This window comes from Balaenoptera acutorostrata, chromosome 6 (assembly GCF_949987535.1).
Source record: "Balaenoptera acutorostrata chromosome 6, mBalAcu1.1, whole genome shotgun sequence".
In the NCBI taxonomy this organism is placed as follows: domain Eukaryota; kingdom Metazoa; phylum Chordata; class Mammalia; order Artiodactyla; family Balaenopteridae; genus Balaenoptera; species Balaenoptera acutorostrata.
In genome coordinates this window covers 2,897,833-2,917,603 of record NC_080069.1, presented here as the reverse complement: position 1 = coordinate 2,917,603, position 19,771 = coordinate 2,897,833, and the positions used below count along the sequence as shown (strand labels likewise).

The window sequence follows — 19,771 nt, the reverse complement described above, 5'->3', positions numbered from 1 at the left end:
CTTGAAACAGTACCTACATTTTACTCACGGCAACGTATTCTCATACTTTCCATTCTATCCTATTACATTTCTTTCTTTATTTTCCTTTAATGCAGTTGCAGTCATCTAACATGTGATTAATTCTATAATTAAATGAATTGGAGACTCATTTCACGGTATCAATTATTAATTCACTTTGAGACAAAGCAAGACTCACCTCCGCTTGCCCTATGATTAATTCCGCCCATGTTTTCCACTGTGGACATTTATCCCTCTCCTCAAACGTGGTTTCATTAGACCCCCAGCAACACTGTTCGTGGTTGTACCACAGTGCGCTAAGGCAGATGCCCTCCTTGAGGTCAGTCATCCAGTCGGCGGCGATGTCTATTAAACCAGCCAATGCCCCTGGAAAAAATGATGGAGGTGGTGAAAACAGGCAGTCCATTTCTGGGGAGCCCAGAACTATCAGGTTAAAAGGGTCAAGGAAAGCTGGGGACTCCCTACAAATAAAGGGTCATAAAGGGAATACTACACAAATTTAAGATTTCAAGTCGTATTAGAAATAAGTTTCTGTTACTTTTTAAAAAGTGTAAATAGCTATTCTTTAAAATAAAATTGTTATCCTTCGCTTGAAATTAAAACTACTTACATCATTACAATTCACTGTGATTTTTAAAATGTGTCGGAATCTTCCAAAGACAACCTACCTGGCAGGAGGGGCTCATCTCAGGTTGTGAAAGTCATAGTTTTTACTAGTGTGTTTTAATCTGAAACCTAATCCATAGATTTACAAAGGATCTCAAGCTCATTAAAATGGAATATCCATTAGAATTAGTGAAACTCATGGCATTAATGAATTACTGTGACAGACTATCAGGTTTTTTTTTTTCTTTTAACAGAAAATCAAATATACCAAGATCATCTTACTGACAGAATACAGAGAATACACAAATTTATGGTCAAAATCTAGGTCCTTCTCATATAAAAAGATCAATGGGTCACATAAACAGTGGCCAGCCAATAAGGGGTATCAGATGCCTCTACTCTCTACACAAATTTTAACTTTCCCTCATGTTCTTCGGGACATAATCTTCCACAGTGGAAGCTGAAAGTCAGTAAAACAGCCCTTCGTGTTTGTTTTCACATCTTCAACTGCTATTAAAGTCTCACCCAGAGGGCCTCTGGGCATGGTGCAGCCCACACGGAGCTTAAGTGTGGGCTCTGACCGTGGCCTGCCGACTCTCTAGCTACATGACCTTGGTCAAGTCGCTTAAGCTCTCTGTGCTTAGTCCCCTCGTCTGTTAAGACTCAGACCATAGGACTGCCATGAGGTTTACACACACGTAAAGCTTTTGGAACAGTGTATGACACACAGGAAGCACTCAATAAATATTAGCTATTTACTGTGATGTTAACATTAAGATATACTTCACTGATCATCTGGTCCAAACCATGTATCTTACAGATAAAGAAATTGAGCGAGAAAGATCAACCAAATTGGATAGACACGTAAGGTGACAAAGCCAAGACTAGAACTCTGAGCCTCCTGCCTCCTAGCCTCATATTTAAGAAGATTTTTTTGAAGGAAAGAAACAAAACAAATGCTTCTAAAAATCGAAAAGTACCTGAAAAAAAATTGCAAGAAGGAGCGGAGAACTATTTATTATCCTGTTAACCAAGAAAGAGTTACATTAAAAATTTTCTTTACCTGATGCCAATCCCGTTAGTGTTACTACTAGCCATCCTGACCACGCATCATACAAACTTTTTGTCATTTCCCATGCTGATTCTTTCTTTTTGCTGTTGATCTGAAATTAGAAACGTTTATGCTTCATTTTTCAAACTACGAACAGAAGCCACAATTCTAGAATCTAACGATTTTCTCAGTTACTATACATGGAACAGTACCTTCTGAACTAAATAATGGGATAAGTGAGTTTGGGGCAGAATCACGGGGTCAGACACCTGTGACCCAGATGACAAGCATTTACCCAGAAATCTGTATTTTTAACAAGAACCACAGGATGAGAGCAAAGGGGTCCACAAACCACATAAAGTCTGACATAGATTGTTTTAAACTGAATCAATCTTAGCTGGTATACATCTTTTATATTAACAGAAATAAGACATTATAGCTTGAAATGTCTGTCATTCCCTGCTCATTCTCTGCTTCTAGCAGTTAAGTGGAATATAATAGTCTTTAAAAGGCAAGGTCAGTGAATAACAGTACTATGCCCATAAATGTAGTACAAAGCAGTCATGTGAATAAAGGGGCTGCCAAAATGTGTAGGCCTGTAATATGCGGGAATGGAGTGCTCCAATCCCAGGGGAAGGGTCCCATCACTGTGTAAGGCAGAAACGTCCTCTACAAATACAGAGCAGGAGGTGAGATTCGCAGGCCGGCAACAGATTTGATTTCTAGATCTCACTCTAAGACACAAGAGGGCAAGTCTCTCCTCTCTTCCTACGAAACGATCCCTAACTTGCCCAAACCTCTTCTGTCCTACTACCACGGCTGCTTTACAAAGCCACATTCTCGGGCCAGGACTTCAGTGCTCCTTCATCCCACGGGAGGGCTACAGCCGGAATTCAATGATCTGGCCTATTTCAAACATTTGCTCTATTTCAAGCCACAAGGCTCCATTCAAAAGACTCAGTAAGTCCTAAATTGAATGCGGCAATTTTATCCCTTCTATATTATAAGCAACCAATCACAGATATTAACCATTCTTTAGAATTGAAGGTAGGTCATTCCTTTCAAAAACAATAAACCTCATGTTGCTTCTTCCTCTAAGTAAGAATAACTGTAATGTTTAATGAGATATAACATTAAGTAAAAATTGGAAAATCATCTAAATGTTCATCAATATAGTACTGGTTAAATAAATTGCAGTACATCTATGTCATGAAAAACTCTGAAGCCATTAAAAAAGAATGAGATAAATGCAGTATCATTTGGGGGAGAAAAGCAAGGTGTAAGTGTGTACAGGACGCTACCATTTATCTAAGAAAAATAAGTAAATATATATGCTTGTATTGTAAGAGATAAAGGGACAAAACATAACACTGAAAGTGTGAATCATTACCTGTAAGAGGAGGAAGGCAATAAGTTGGGAGACACAGGGACTATAAAAGAAAAGTAATTTGTATGTATAACCCTAGTGGGATAAACACTAAGGACAAAAAGTATCGTAAAAAAAGAAAACACAAACTCTTCAGTAAGCATATTGCTGGCGAGAGTGTTGGCAGCATTATTCTGAAATAACACATCTGCTGTGTGTGTGTTGTGAGGAGAATCAATGCATGTGACGCTGAGATTCCGGGCTTGGCTGAAAGGAGATACAGGTTTAAGGACTAGAAGTCAAATGAAAGCCCTCCAGCATTTAATTTAAATTAGAAGGTTCCTCTAAACTTAAGAGGCTAGAAACAATGGCCAGCCTGCAAGCAGTGAGAGCCTCCAGCGCTCAGGCTGCCTGTGTACCATTTTCCTTCAAAGGAACCAGAGCTCCTTGGAGAGGTCCAGGTTCGGTGCAGGAAACGTGTAACATGAGCCAGGATTATCTTGTCTTCCCAGGATACATCAAAGTCTACCAAGCACGGGCCAAAGGACTCAGACACCAACCTAAATAGGCTGCCACTGGTCAGAAATGGAATAACATGGGCATCAATAAGGATAATAATTGTGATGATTAAAACACATCAAATATGATTAGACCCATGAAGATACAGAAACAGCAACCAAACAAGCAAACCAAAACCTCACTGGTCAACTCTGAGGGCGCTAGGGAGCCGTGAGGTGTCAAACTTCCTCCCTTCTCTGTACAATCCGAACTTGAGAGAATCCAGGTAATTGGTGTGGGAAGGTTCTCTTTATAGAAAAAGTCAAGCTAACAAATAAAAGCGGAATGAGAATTCGATTGCTACCATCCTGCGAAATACTGACATAAATATTTGAAATGATATAATGCTGATTTGCTTCAAAATAATCTGGGGTAGGAGGGCTACAAGGATAATAGAAAGTTTACGGGGAAAAAGGAATTAGATAGCTATATGCACTGAAATAGAAAGATTTCTTTTTTTTTAATTTGATGCTTTAAGAACAACAGTAAGAACATCTACATGTAGAACTTCCCAGCTTTAACAGAGTTTTATGCTTATATAAGCATATACTAAAGCACTGAAAATGATATTTGACTTACTTAGAAAGAGATGATTGATGTGAATAGCTAGGACACTCACTGACTACTTCACTTATTGTTATATTATTTGAAATGTTTTCAAGGACCATGGACTACTTTCATAACCTGAGAAAAAAAGGGATGTGTGTTGTGGTTTTAGTTTCAGTTTTCTCTAAAATTCTATAAACACGGTATCTATGGACCCTTTCCTCACTTGAGAACACATTTAAACCCTCCCTGAATATGTCAGTGACTCTGTAAAGTAATACACTTCCAAGTACAACTGTGTTTACCTAACAATCACACAAGGTACGGAATTTATAGTGTGTGTGACTTAGGCACACTGGATTGAAACGGTTCTCGGGGGCTTCCCTGGTGGCGCAGTAGTTAAGAATCCGCCTGCCAATGCAGGGGACACGGGTTCGAGCCCTGATCTGGGAAGATTCCACGTGCCGCAGAGCAACTAAGCCCGTGCGCCACAACTACCGAGCCTGTGCTCTAGAGCCCGCGAGCCACAACTACTGAGCCCACGTGCCACAACTACTGAAGCCTGAGCACCTAGAGCCCGTGCTCCGCAACAAGAGAAGCCACTGCAATGAGAAGCCCGCGCACCTCAACGAAGAGTAGCCCCCGCTCACCGCAACTAGAGAAAGCCCGCGCGCAGCAACAAAGACCCAACGCAGCCAAAAATAAAAATAAAAATAAAAAAATAAATTAAAAAACAAAACCAAACAGTGGTTCTCATGGTGTGGCCCAGACACCCTGTGTGTCCCTGAGACCTTTTCTCAGGGGTCTTCAAGGTCAAAGCTACTTTCATAGTAGTACTAAAACACGACGCACCTTTTTCACCACGTTGATGCTTCCACTGATAACGCAAAAGCGGTAACAAAACTGCTGGGTCCTCAGCAGAGTCAAGGCGGTGGCACCCAAACACCCTGGCAGTCATCACATTCTTCACTGCCGCTTAGAGCTAAAAGGTCAGTACGTGCCAGTTTCACTTTGAAATGTCTCTGAGGAAGCAGTAAAAAGTACTGCGGCCCGTCCGCTGAGGCTTCCTAACACTGCGTGTGATGACTGAAGTATACACACAGCACGTCCGACGCACACTGAAGCCAGAGGCGAGGCCTTGAGGAAAAGCACCTGTGCGATCTACTTGAGCTGCGAAATAAACCGCTTCCATGGAACACCCATACTACTTGAAAGAAAACCACCAAGCCATGGTTTTTCAGACTCGGAAATTTGACAGGTATTTTTCTCAAAAATGAACCAAGTAAGCCTGTCATTTCAAGTAAAATGTGTATTTGTTTCCAATGATAGAATTTGAGCTTTCAAGTAAAAATGAATTTTAGAAAACTTGTAGCCATCCCTATAAGAATGACAGATCCCAATCCTTAAAGACTTTTCTGAGGAGATCAGTGTTGATATTAACAAATGTGCCTTTTTTGATATTGTATAATGATATGGTGTAATGAAAGTGTCAACTATTGAAAGAACTATATGAATCAATATTTTTTTTCTTTCTTTTTTTTTTTATTTTTTTACTATTTTTCAAAGGATCATGGTATAATGTTACAAAATCATCCATTCAAAGTTCAACAGGAACCAACAGATTTTAATGTAATAGGAGACAAAAAGTTCATTGATACGGTTTCAGATTACACACTGCATCTAACCTTTAAGAAACTACCACTTGTCACTGTCACTGTCATGCAGTATCAAAGAATATCCACAATGATCTGAAAAGGTTATTAAAATACTCCTGCCTCTTCCAACTACACGTCTGTGTGAGGCTGGATTTTCTTCATCCAAAGAAGAAAAGTTTTTACTTCAATCAAAACATATCACAACAGATTGCAGCAGCAGATATGAGAAACCAGCAGTTTTTAGTAAACTAGACAACAATGAATGAATGATTTATAAAGATGTAATACAATGTCACTCTCTCACTAAATATTTTTTATTTTGGAAAATAGTTATTTTTCATAAAAATTTTTTATGTTAACATGTAATGGGTTTGTTATTGTTACTTTTAAATGAATTAATATTTTTGAAATTTCTCAGTTTTAATATCTAATATGGTATTATCTCTTATTTTCAGTTACACTCGATTTATAATGTTCCCAGAAAAGGTCAATATTGACTGATGAATCTCAGAAGCAGTACTTTTCATAAACAATATAATCTAAGTCCAACTTTAGGTTTAATACACATATATACATTATTATGAAAGGTAATACCTAATTTGTACAAGCAATTATTTCATTTACAAGTTAACTTTCAGAGCTCAAATTTGCAAACGGCCTTTTAGAATTTGGAATTTTATTTTCAAGAGTTTTTTTTTCTCTTTTAAAATTATTTTTGGATTACACTGTATCAGTAAGGCACAATCGACAACAAAAAAGTTAACATAAGTTGCAGTTTTTAGCAAAAGCCATTCTGTTTTTGATTAGTGATTCATTACAACATTCAATATGCCCCACACAGGACTAAATTTGAGAAATACCTCAGAATTTAAAACCAAGAAAGGAGATAAAGGAAAACAGCAAAACCCCGGGAAACTATCTCCCCAGTAAGCTGCTTCTTTTTCCAACAACTGAAATTATGTAATACGTCTCCTCTTTTGCCGTAGCTGCTGTGCTGCTCAAAGCCAGATATCATGCTGACTGCTACATCTTGAACTTGGCTTCATCCACCCTCAATTCACATGTCGCGGTTTCCCTTTCCTTCCTGCGTTGTCTTACTATACTTCTTTGATTTTAAGCTACTTCAAATCCTTTCCAGATAGACATGGGATATAAATAAACTTTTTAAAAATTACATAGAGAAAAAACATATTACTTATAAAATGGAGGAATTTACTTGAATGTACTTTTAATGTATAACGTATTTTGGCAGGCCGAGATCACATATTATTAAATGATCTAATTGTGCACTGTCATTTTAAGGACTACTGAAAACACTCACCCGTCTGTGCCTTTCCCTGTCTTTACATCTCTCCCGCACCCAATCAATGGTGTGGAAATCATCATAGGTACCAACGCCCGGGATGGGTTCATCCAGAAGGTCCAGCAGGTGGGTGGAACTGCTGATGCTGCCCCCGTTTGTCATGGTGTAATGAGTTCCTACAAAGCAGAAGGGGACCATGAGCGTGCTCTGTGAGGCACAGTGGTTAACTACGCAGCCTCCTCAGCAGTTCATTGAGGACTCGTAAAGAAACAGTTACCACTTGAAATAATTACACTAAAACAGAGGAAGGAAAGCATTAGAAAAATTCATCAGAAACTTGGAAATAGGCAAAAAGACTATGGCATGTCCTTTCCAACTCACACACTGTCCCCTAAATCAGCTTCGTCATCAAGCTGGTTCCCTCATTAGAGTTCAATAAATATTCAATACAAGTGTCCACTTGTTCAATACAAGTGTCCACTATGTAACAGACTTGAGGGTACAAGGAAGGAGACAGAGACAATTCACAAAAAAGAAATAAAAACTGGCTATTAAATTTGAAAAGAAGTTCAATCTAACACAGAAAAAGAAACGCAGATAAAACCTACAATATCATTTTCCTCTATCAGACCGGTAAAGATTTAAAAAGCTGGCTAACGCACTGAGTTGGCGAAGTTATGGGGAAAAGAGGTCCTGCCACAAAAGCATTAGTCTCAGTATAAACTTGTATAACCTCTTTGGGCAGGCAAAGCTACACAGACAATCTCCAACCCAGCGGCCACATATCTAGGAATTCTTCCTGCACTTACCCTTACAAGTCCATAAATCTTGCACAGTGTGGGGAGAACATCTTACTAGTGCTCCAGAAAGTAAGCAAAAACAAATGCCAGATGCTTACGATCTAAAAACAGGGGTCAGCAAAAGAGTCAGAAAGTATATCTTTTAGGCTTTGGAGGCCATATAGTCAGAACTACTCAACTTTGCCACAGTAGCACAAAAGAAGGCATAGACAGTATATAAATGAATGAATATGGCTGTGTTTCAATAACAGTTTATTTACAGGTGAAGAGGGAGATCTGACTTAACCCCTGACCCTATTTTCAAGTGCGGATCAGCATGTTTAATTTGAAAATTATTTAGTAAAATTTATTTTGGTTTAAAAGTTACGCTTACATGTATATTTAAATACAGAGAAAACAGTATGAAGAGAGATGAAACAACACGTTAATAATGGTTACCTCTGGCAAGTAGATTTGTTAGAAAAAGCAGAGAATGAACTTTGTCTGCATAACCCTTGTAGGTATATAAATATATATATATATATATATATACACACACACACACACACGTAGTATATATGTATATATATTTCAATGAAAATTACTTTTCTAAATAAACACACACACTATTAATAGGGATGTGAACGGGACTGAGAATAAAGGAATTCTAATGGATCTAACAATTAGTTAAGTGAAAAGAGCAACAAACTGCTACCAAAAGGCCCAGATTCTAGTCTTAGACAGCTAAGTAACTTTGGACAAGTCATCTTCAAATATTAAGCATCTAAATGATATAGGTTATATATCATTTTGTTATACCTTATAACAAAGACATATAAGCAAAGAAGCATTTGGAATTTTTCTAAAGCCCTAAAAACTTAGAAAAGCTGGTACATAATTTCAAACAGGTGATCTTAGCATAAGTGATTACAGATTACATCTTCAAATTATGTAGCAGTAATATAGATTTTATGCCAAAAATCATCATCTAAAAGTGTGTCATTTTAATAAAAATGTACTAACTGATATAGAATATAAGGAGTGGCACTATACTAATGTTTAAACAAACACTATAAAAAGAAACCCAAGAAACCAGTTTATTTTATTCTGTGGCTTTTAAGGAATAGAGCAAAATTTCCAGACTACTCTTGCACTCTGATGGTTTAAACTGACTTGTTCTCTTTTGTTTACAAAGAAACTCATAAATGTTAAGTCATTCACCAAAGGATCACGTGGCAAAGCCAGAATCTGAACCTTCCCCCCTCGCTTATAAACAGCGCCTAGATTAGAGCAGGAGAGGGTCTTGAAGCAGTGGGGCGGTGGGAGGGAGAGACACACACAGCCACCCCGCCAAGACAGGGACTCATTTTGTTACTGTTCAGAGAGAAACCAAACAGACGACACTGTGGGTTGCAAGCTCTGTTTCTTGATCAGTCAGAGAGGCAGTATTAGGAACAAGCATTAACACAAAAAGGGTTAGTATTTCAAACAATGTAGTAAGTACTGAATATTGTACTGATACACTTAATGTCTCTTCACTTCTACCAGACACAACAGAGCTCTTACCTCCCCATTTAATACATTTGTGCTTGCCTTGGACGGGTGTACAACCTCTACAAGGAGAGGGGTGTACTGATTTCAGTGTGTCGGCAGAAGCCCTCCGGGAATAAATAACTCACCATTTTGGCTGCGGGTTTAAAGGCCCAAGCCCTGCAATGGCCCATGCTTGCTTACATAAAACATATGCTCTAAACCTTCCTCTTCAGCCTTTACATACACTAGCTCTTTCTTCCTCCCTCTATCCTGACTTTATTCACTAATTTCCACTTTGTGAAAGCTAACTGAAAGGCCACAAATTTTCTTAAGAAAAAGCGACAGGAGAGCAAAAATAATAAGGGCATTTATAATATCTTGACGAATTTCAGAATCTGACTCTGCTTTCTGTACGATAACACTAAAATTGGTCATTGTGAAGATGGTTTTTGGAGGGAAGCACCAAAAGCCTCTATACCATTTAGGAAGACTTCTGGGGTGCTCTGCCCAAAACGCATCATCAACATGACAAATCCAAGCTGAGGGAAATTCTGCAAGATAAATGGTTTGCATTCTTCAACAATGTCAGAGTCACGAAAGACAAAGCATGACTGAGGAGCGGCTCTAGATTAAAGGAGACAAAAGAGCCAGCCACAGAACATAACCTGTGCCCTGGGCGAGCAGAGCAGGACTGGGACAGACATGTTTGCGCTTCTGTATTAAAGGACACAGGGCAACAAGCAGCAAATCTGAAAACAGCCTGCAGCTCTAATAACAGTACTGTATCAATGTCAATTTTCTGAGTTTGAAAACTGTACTTAGCTATACATAAGCTATATATCCTTCCATAAGGAAATACACACTGAAGTATTTAGAGGTTAAAGTGTATCACGTCTGCATCTCACCCGTATAGAGTTCAGGAAAAAATTATGTGGTAATTATATGCACCACATACACATAAATAGCCGTATATATTATGTATTACACAGAAAACAGTACATATAACAGCGAGAGAAAGAACAAGACACAGGATGAACAAACGTGGTAAAATGTTAACATTTCAGGAATCTGGGTGAAGGGTATATGGGATTCTCTGCACTATTTTTCAACATCTCCAAGTCCGAAATTAAAAGAAAAAAAAATTTTAAGTCTACTGTGATATATTTTGCAAACTTCAAACTTTTCCCCTATTTGCCCGTATCTGGGTAGAGTTGAAGAGACATGAACTACTGATCTTTATGATTATCTTCTATGAAAGATCAAAAGCAAAACTTCTACAGCACCTAACATGCATGCACACGAGATGTCACCAGCCCCATGATGAGAATTCCCAACCGTCTGCACCATGCAGGTACTAAGCAAGCACAGAGTGTATCCCTCCAACAGGCTTCTGAGCTAGGGAGGGGCGGGGAGAGACCACTATGCCTAATTTCGGAGGCAGCACCACACACACATCCACAGAAGCCCTGTGTCCTGCCTCAGTGACTTCCAAATCATTAGTCTGTAGAAACTACCCTGACATCTAACTTACATAACTGCACAGTAATTCAAAAGTCCTGAAAGTCAGATATAAAGTATTCAACTTTTTAAACCAGAGGACCCTGTGCACCAATGATTTACGTTCTGGGACTTTTATGTGTGTCCCTTGGAATTTCTGGGGCTGCCACTGCACATTTTAGGGTAGGAAATAGCCAGAGCAGTTTGTGTCCCCAACAGACTATTTGAAGTCAGTCTGTCCTCTCATGCCTATTTGCTTCTACCTGACACAGCAACGCTCTTTGAAAAAAGCAGAGTATGGGAGAAATGCTGATTGGTCTTGGTTTTGGGGGTGCCCACAGAAACAGAGATTCACTGTTTCCCCTCTGAATTATTCCGAAAAGAGGTTTTGAGTCCTTCTTGTGACTCTTGCTATCAAATCGGCTTAGAAAGTAACCAAGATGGATTTTGCTATGAAAGTAAAATAACACCTTTTTGCTAGTTGATTAGAATATTTCTCTGGCTCTGATAAATATAATTAAAAGGAATCACCAGGAAGAAAAAGGCAGACATTTCTTTTTTTTTCTTTTTTTGGCTGTGCCACGTGCCATGCAGGTTCTTAGTTCCCCCACCAGGGATAGAACCCACGCCCCCTGCAGTGGAAGCACGGAGTCTTAACCACTGGACCACCAGGGAAGTCCCAAAACGCAGACCTTTCAATCTGGCTTTAACCTCTCTCCTTTCATCCTGTTTCTTTTACTGGGTTATTATTAACAAATGAAAGATATATCATATTGAATGCAAAATCAATTAACATATTTTTTATATTTAAAGTCTGCTTTGGACTTCTCTGGTGGCACAGGGGTTAAGAATCCGCCTGTCAATGCAGGGGACACGGGTTCGAACCCTGGTCCGGGAGGATCCCACATGCCGCGGAGCAACTAAGCCCCTGGGCCACAACTACTGAGCCTGCGCTCTAGAGCCCACGAGCCACAACTACTGAAGCCTGTGTGCCTAGAGCCCGTGCTCTGCAACAAGAGAAGCCACTGCAATGAGAAGCCCACGCATCACAACGAAGAGTAGCCCCCGCTCGCCGCAACTAGAGAAAGCCCGCACACAGCAAAGAAGACCCAACGCAGCCAAAAATAAATAAATAAATAAATTTATTTTTTTAAAAAGTCTGCTTTACGATTGCTAAATAAAATTCAAGAATCAGCTGGCTATTAAAAAAAAAAAGGATTCACACTTTTACGTTAGTATGTGTGTGACATCGTTACATGCATTTTCTTTTATAGTTTGTTCCGCCAAACGTGGAAATCTGAATAGTACAAAGAAGGAGAAAAGGAAAGACTTTCTGTCCTATTCTAAACTGGGTAGGGAACATTCATTTCTAACAGGATCACAGAAATGCCTATATATCCCTCAGTAGGAGTAATTTTAAAGGTATTATGTTTCCTAACAATAACAATGGTTTTTAAATGTTCCTAATTATCATTTCTTTGTGTATAGTTCACTGCAACCTAGATTCGTTTAAAGTTTAACTTACGTATGATAAAATGAGATGAACACAAATAAATTATATTTGTGTGTTAATAAAATTCTTAGAAGCAACTGTGTAAGTTATCCAGCTTCCCCTCTCCACTTCATCTTATGCATGAATGTAGCACATACCTTGCAGGTAATGCCACAAACACAAATTAAAGTTCTCTCATATGTGGGACTTCCCTGGTGGTCCAGCAGTTAAGACTCCATGCTCCCAGGCTTCCCTGGTGGCGCAGTGGTTAAGAATCCGCCTGCCAACGCAGGGGACATGGGTTCGAGCCCTGGTCCTGGAGGATCCCACATGCCGCAGAGCAGCTAAGCCTGTGCGCCACAACTACTGAGCCTGCGCTCTAGAGCCCGCGAGCCACAACTACTGAGCCCGTGAGCCACAACTACTGAGCCCACGTGCCACAACTACTGAAGCCTGCACGCCTAGGGCCCGTGCTCCGCAACAAGAGAAGCCACCGCAATGAGAAGCCTGCGCACCGCAATGAAGAGTAGCTCCCGCTCGCCGCAACTAGAGAAAGCCCGTGCGCAGCAGCGAAAACCCAATGCAGCCAAAAATAAATAAAATAAAATAAAATAAAATAAAATAATTTATTAAAAAAAAATAAAAAGACTCCACGCTCCCAATGCAGGGGGCCTGGGTTCGATCCCTGCTCAGGGAACTAAGATCCCACATGCCACAACTACTGAGCCTGCACGCCGCAACGAAGAGCCCACATGCTGCAACGAAGACCCAGTGCGGCCACAATAAATAAATAAATAATAAAATTTAAAGTTCTCTCATATGTTAAGTGCATCCCTCTCTCTTTCCTAAAATATTACTTCAAGGGTTGGTTAATTAGGAAATTATAACATGGCTTTCCTAAAGCTATTCTCTGTCCAGAAGACAAAGAGGTCGACAGGATGAAATAAAGGGGTGACGCCGCACTTCCCCGTCAAGGCCTCTCTTTGCCTCAGTAAAAACTCTTGTTATAGGTGCATGAACACAAAATGACATGATTTACTTGGACCTCCCATTTCTCAAAGCATGTGCAGCTCTCACTGATCTATCTGTGGAGACAGTAGCAGAGGCGTACCAGGACACCTTTTGGAAATACGACTCACCAGGTTCCTATCCGACACGATCTCCTCATCCTCTCCACACGTGTTCCCCACCAATTCAGGAAACACCCACCACCACAGGGAAAGAAACACACAGCAGAACACAGAAAACAAGATTCAGCACTGTGGCTTCTACGAGTTTCCAACTCAGGCTTTTGAAACCCACGTAAAAGGCAAAGTCTTAAAAGCCAATACCTTTGAGTTGTAAGCAATGGGTTTCTGGGTTTCAAAATGTTTTAAGTAAAAAAGAGAGTTTCTGCAATAAGCCTTGGATTGAAAAAAGAACAGATGAAGAAGCAATTCTACACAGTTACATAAGGTTTGCAGGAGAAGCAAGGAGAGGGAATTGAGTAAACAAGAGAGTTTAAAATAGTTAAACTGGCAACTGGTTTCAGCTTCTAACATTTTACACAAGAAAAAAAGATCCAATTAGCCACATTTATTTATAAGCTTTTAGCATATTTTCATTACTCAACATACTTTCTAAAAACCATCTCATGTCATTAAATGCATACGCACATCATTTTCAAAGGACGTCAGACTACCGTAACTGTTGTGATGTACTCACTCTATCATTTAGGTTAGCTTGCATTAAAAACAATACATACAATGAACATACGTGTCCCTAGTCATCCTCTTTTCCAATTAATTTTTTAAATTTTAATCTTTTTCTTGTTCTCAACTTTTTTTCGCAACCCTATGTCCAGATATTCAATATTAATAACCAGATATATCGCCAAACTTAAAATAACCACATGACCTAGTAACTGTCCTCAGATTCGGTTAATATTTATGTAATGGATCCTTATGGTCTCTGCCCACCTAGTAACCCTTTCCCCTTCTTTCTGAAACAGAACCCAATGATTTTTAGGAAACTTCTATTCCTCACTGCACGCAATCCTGATGGGGGCATCAATCAAAGTATCTTCCCCTGTCCAGCTAAGAAAACGGCACACAATCCAAGGTACGTTAATCAAACTCTACCTCTTGAAAATATAAACCCTGAGCAGAGTGATACAAAGACAGTAGGAGTTTATTAATTTTAACACCTGAACTTCAAAAGGATATAGGATAGTCCCTGCTACCTAGATCCCCAGATCTTAGAGTATAAGAAAGTATAATCTGAAAGTAGTAGCTCCCAAATTTAAGACAAAAACTTTTCTGGAGGTCTGGCTACCAGATGCCAGTGACTACCCTTCCACTACCCAATGGCTGAAAAACAGTAACAAGAAAAGACTAGAGAAAAGATCACTTTCTTTTCAGAGTGGCCTAGTAGAGAAATTCCATGACCTTAAGGCACTCTGAGGTCAGAAAGGCCTAGAGTCAAACCCCAGTGCTGCCACATAAGCCAGCACGAACTACGAATTAACCTCTTAGAGGTACCTGGGTGATCTCACCTGCTTTTAGAGTGTGGTGTGTGGACTGGAGATAAAACATGTAAAATACCAACTAATATATCTGACAAACAGTAGGAGATCAATAAACACAAGTTATTGTTTCTGCTCAAATATTTTGGCATTTAAAATTTCATCAGGCTTAATTATGTTACTCATATGGTATTAATCTTAACCAGAAGACTGAAATATGACAAAGGGAAGAAAAAGGGTCTTACAAATTTGAGCAATGAGTTCTTCTGCAACTGTATACTGAGCAAAAATCCTGTAGAGTTTTAACAGATAACTTAATTCATTACACCTGGTATGGACACAAAAACAAATATCTAAAATGTATGGTCGGACTTCCCTGGTGGCACAGTGGTTAAGAATCCGCCTGCCAATGCAGGGGACACGGGTTCGAACCCTGGTCTGGGAAGATCCCACACACCTCGGAGCAACTAAGCCCATGAGCCACAACTACTGAGCCTGTGCTCTAGAGCCCGAGAGCCACAACTACTGAGCCCGCATGCCTAGAGCCCATGCTCGGCAAGAGAAGCCACTGCAATGAGAAGCCCACACACCGCAACGAAGAGTAGCCCCCGCTCGCTGCAACAAGAGAAAGCCCACACACAGCAACGAAGACCCAATGCAGCCAATAAATAAATAAATAAATAAATATATTAAAAAAGGAAATACCATTAAAAAATAAAATAAAATGTATGCTCAATGACCAACCTTTCCATAAAATGGACATCGTACAATTTAAATATCACCAACAATATTTCATAGTTCAAGTATCACTAACACTAAAATATCAATACCTCAGCAAGTAGGAAAAATTATCCAATCAATGAGCTGTAACTGGTTTGCAGCTTTCTTGCAAAAATAACTTTATTGATAAGAGGACTTTTTGCCTTGTTTATTTTTTCCCCAGACACAAAAGCATACCTATGTAAACACAACTTTATTATTTATTAACATCTATAATCTAAACAAAGAGTTTTTAAATTATCTGTCAGAAAATTTTAATTTGTTATTTATTTTGGTTTGGTTTTGGTTTTGGTTTTTGTATTGAAGTACAGTTGATTTACAATGTTACATTAGTTTCAGGTGTACAGCAAAGTGATTCAGTTATACGTATATATCTATTCTTTTTCAGATTCTTTTCCCTTATAGGTTATTACAAAATATTGAGTAGAGTTCTCTGTGCTATACAGTAGGTCCTTGTTGGTTATCTATTTTATATATAGTAGTGTGTATATGTTAATCCCAAACTCCTCATTTATTCCCCCTGCTTTCCCCTTTGGTAACCATAAGTTTGTTTTCTGTGTCAGTGGGTATATTTCTGTTTTGTATATAAGTTCATTTGTATCACATTTTTTTTTTTAGATTCCACATATAAGCGGTATCATGTATTTGTCTTTCTTTGTCCAGTATGCTTCACTTAATATGATAATCTCTAGGTCCATCCATGTTGCTGAAAATGGCATTATTTCATTTTTTTTTTACGGCTGAGTAATATTCCATTGTGTATATATACCACATCTTCATTATCTATTCATCTGTCAATGGACATTTAGGTTGCTTCTATGTCTTGGCTATTGTAAATAGTGCTGCTATGAACACTGGGGTGCATGTATCTTTTCAAATTATGGTTTTCTCCAGAAATATGTCCAGGAATGGGATTGCAGGATCATATGGTAGCTCTATTTTTAGTTTTTTAAGGAACCTTCATACTGTTCTCCATAGTGGCTGCACCAATTTACATTCCCACCAACAGTGTAGGTGGGTTCCTTTTTCTCCACACCCTCTCCTGCATTTATTATTTGTAGATGTTTTAATGATGGCCATTCTGAGCATTGTGAGGTGATACGTCACTGTAGCTTTGATTTGCATTTCTTTAATAATTAGCAATATCGAGCATCTTTTCATGTGCTTTTTGTCTATCTGTATGTCTTCTTTGGAGAAATGTCTATTTAGATCTTCTGCCTATTTTTTGAATGGGTTGTGGGGTTTTTTTGATATTGAAATGTATGAGCTGTTTGTATATTTTGGAGATTAATCCCTTGTCAAATTGTTTGCAAATATTTTCTCCCATTCTGTAGGTTTCCTTTTCATTTTGTTTATGGTTTCCTTTGCTGTGCTAAAGCTTTTAAGTTTAATTAGGTCCCATTTGTTTATTTTTGTTTTTATTTCCATTGCTCTAGGAGATGGATCCAAAAAGATACTGTTATGATGTATGTCAGAGTGTTCTGCCTATGTTTTCCTCTAGAAGTTTTAGAGTATCTGGTCTTACATTTAGGTCTTTAATCCATTTTTAGTTTACTTTTGTGTATGGTGTTACAGAATGTTCTAATTTCATTTTTTTACATGTAGCTGTCCAGTTTTCCCAGCACCACTTATTGAAGAGACTGTCTTTTCTCCACTGTATATTCTTGCCTCCTTTGTTGTTGATTAATTGACCATAAGTGCATGGATTTATTTCTGGGCTTTCCATCCTGTTCCATTGATCTATATGTCTGTTTTTGTACCAGGACCATACTGTTTTGATTACTGTAGCTTTGTAGTATGGTCTGAAGTCAGGGAGCCTGATCCCTCCAGCTCCATTTTTCTTTCTAAAGATTGCTTTGGCTATTCGGGGGTCTTCTGTACTTCCATACAAATTTTACCATTGGTAATTCGATAGGGATTGCACTGAATCTATAGATTGCCTTGGGTAGTATAGTCATTTTGACAATATTGATTCTTCCAATCCAAGAACATGGTGTATTTTTCCATCTGTTTATGTTGTCTTCAGTTTTTTTCACCAGCCTCTTACAGTTTTCAGAGCACAGGTCTTTTGCTTCCCTAGATAAGTTTATTCCTAGGTATTTTATTCTTTTTGATGCGATGGTAAATGGGACTGTTTCTTTAATTTCTCTTTCTGATCTTTTGTTGTTAGTGTATAGAAATGCAACAGATTTCTGCATATTAATTTTACATCCTGCAACTTTACCGAATTCTTTAATGAGCTCTAGTAGTTTTCTGGTTATATTATTATTTAAAGAAATATTTTCATCAATGGGAAAAGAATAGTCTCTTCAACAAACGATGCTGGGACAATGGGCTAGCTATATGTAAAAGAATGAAGTTGGACCCTACCTACCTCACACCATACATGAAACTTAACTCAAAATGGATCACAGACCCAAATGTAAGGGCTAAAATTATTAAACTCTTAAAAGGAAACAGAGGAGTAAATCCTTGTGACCTTGGGTGAGGCAATGGTTTTGCAGATAAAACACCAAAGCACAGGTGCCAAAAGAAAAAACAGATAAACGAGACTACATCAGAATTAAGATAATCGTTCCCACCTAGAGGCCAGACATTGTGTGTAATACTAACGATAAAAGAACATGTATTGAGTGCTTACTGTGTGCTAGACATTGTTCTCAGCACTTTACATATATTAGCTCATTTAATCCTCACAACCACCCCAGGAGATAGGTATTACGATCTCCATTTCACAAATTAGAAAAGGCAGGCACAGAGAGTTAAGAGATATGCCCAGGGCCACATAGTAAGTAGTGGAACATGGATTCAAACTCAAGTAGTTCGATTCCAAAGGCATTTCTTACCACTATGAGTACTGCCTAAAAATAGCTTCACGGTTTGTTTGCTTGTTGCTCTGCGAGTAGGTTAAGACTGTTGATGCTGCCTTCTCCCAAAACACCTACGCACATGCACTGAGCGCTCATACAATTAATACAACCCAACCCTTCACCATCACCAGCCCTCTCTGCCTTTGGCCCCAGACCACAAGTCTGCTGCACAAGTTGTCACTGGCACTGCTTTGGTACCAGCACTCACATCCCTGTGCTTCAGCAGAGGTCAGTGACAATTACACATCCCATTCTCATCCTCAGGTTGTCCCAAAGTCATCTTAGGCACAGGAAGCAGAGCCAACTGCCCCTCCAGGGGTTTACTTAGAAACTGGTTTTCAAACTTTTTTTAACGGTGGCCCACAGCAAGAAATATTTCTCACTGACACAGTATACAGATATGCACCTAAGTAAAACCAAAGTTTAGCATATTTACTATTTGGCATATATTCTGGTATTTTTACTTTCTGTTTCCTTCCTTCCTCTTTTTTTCTTTTTTTAAATATTGGTCACAACCCAACAGGCTGAAACTTGTAATTTGACAAACACTGAACTAGAGAAATACAGACATTAATGAAATTATCTGCTTTCCCACAAATAAAAACCTTTATATTCCCACCCACTAGTCCTCAATATATATTTGCTGAACTGAGCTACAAAAAAATAGTACTTAATTGTTACACCTTAGAGTGAACTAATTTATTAGTAAATTTCACCATCACACTTCTTCCGCAGTCTAAGTCTTTTCTCAAAGGGGAATATCCAAATAATAGTTCTACATGTAAAAGTAGGTATATATTTGTTTACTAAGACTATTGCTTATTACCGCTGGGGTCAATCTCAAAAGATCTGAGAGCAGTGATCCCTGCCATTTAAGCTCATAGGCAGATTACTGTCCTATCACACACATATAAAACATATATGCTTTTATTTTAAATTATGGAATAAGGCAGGCAGAAATCTAAAATTCTGCATATTTCCCCAACAGCCCAGTTTCATCTGTGTATTAAGAGCAGGAAGTCTAGTCCCCAGTGGATTTTCTCCTCCCTCTGTGACCCTACTGATAAGAAATGGTCACCCTGGTGAGGGAGGGGAAAGTGAGTGTTGTAAGTTGATAGTGGAAGTCCCAGAATGTCAGCAGATTTCCAAATGAAAGATTAAAAGTGTAACAGCACAGTGCTGGTACTTAGGAAGTGGTCAACGGGACATGTGCT

The 19,771-nt window shown here is 38.8% G+C and overlaps 1 protein-coding gene across 7 annotated transcripts in view; it reads right to left on the bottom strand.

The window, feature by feature from the left end:
• Positions 1–19,771, bottom strand: part of CLCN3 (chloride voltage-gated channel 3) — an 85,698-nt gene that overhangs the window by 25,123 nt on the left and 40,804 nt on the right. For 6 of the 7 annotated variants that reach the window (XM_057549118.1, XM_057549122.1, XM_057549119.1 and 3 more), the window contains 3 exons: positions 7,122–7,279; positions 1,688–1,787; positions 197–384 (listed from right to left, as the gene is read on the bottom strand). In XM_057549118.1, the coding sequence (XP_057405101.1) occupies positions 197–384; positions 1,688–1,787; positions 7,122–7,279 (446 nt within the window). The remainder of the gene's footprint in view (positions 1–196; positions 385–1,687; positions 1,788–7,121; positions 7,280–19,771) is intronic. The other variant, XM_057549123.1, reaches the window with a different exon arrangement.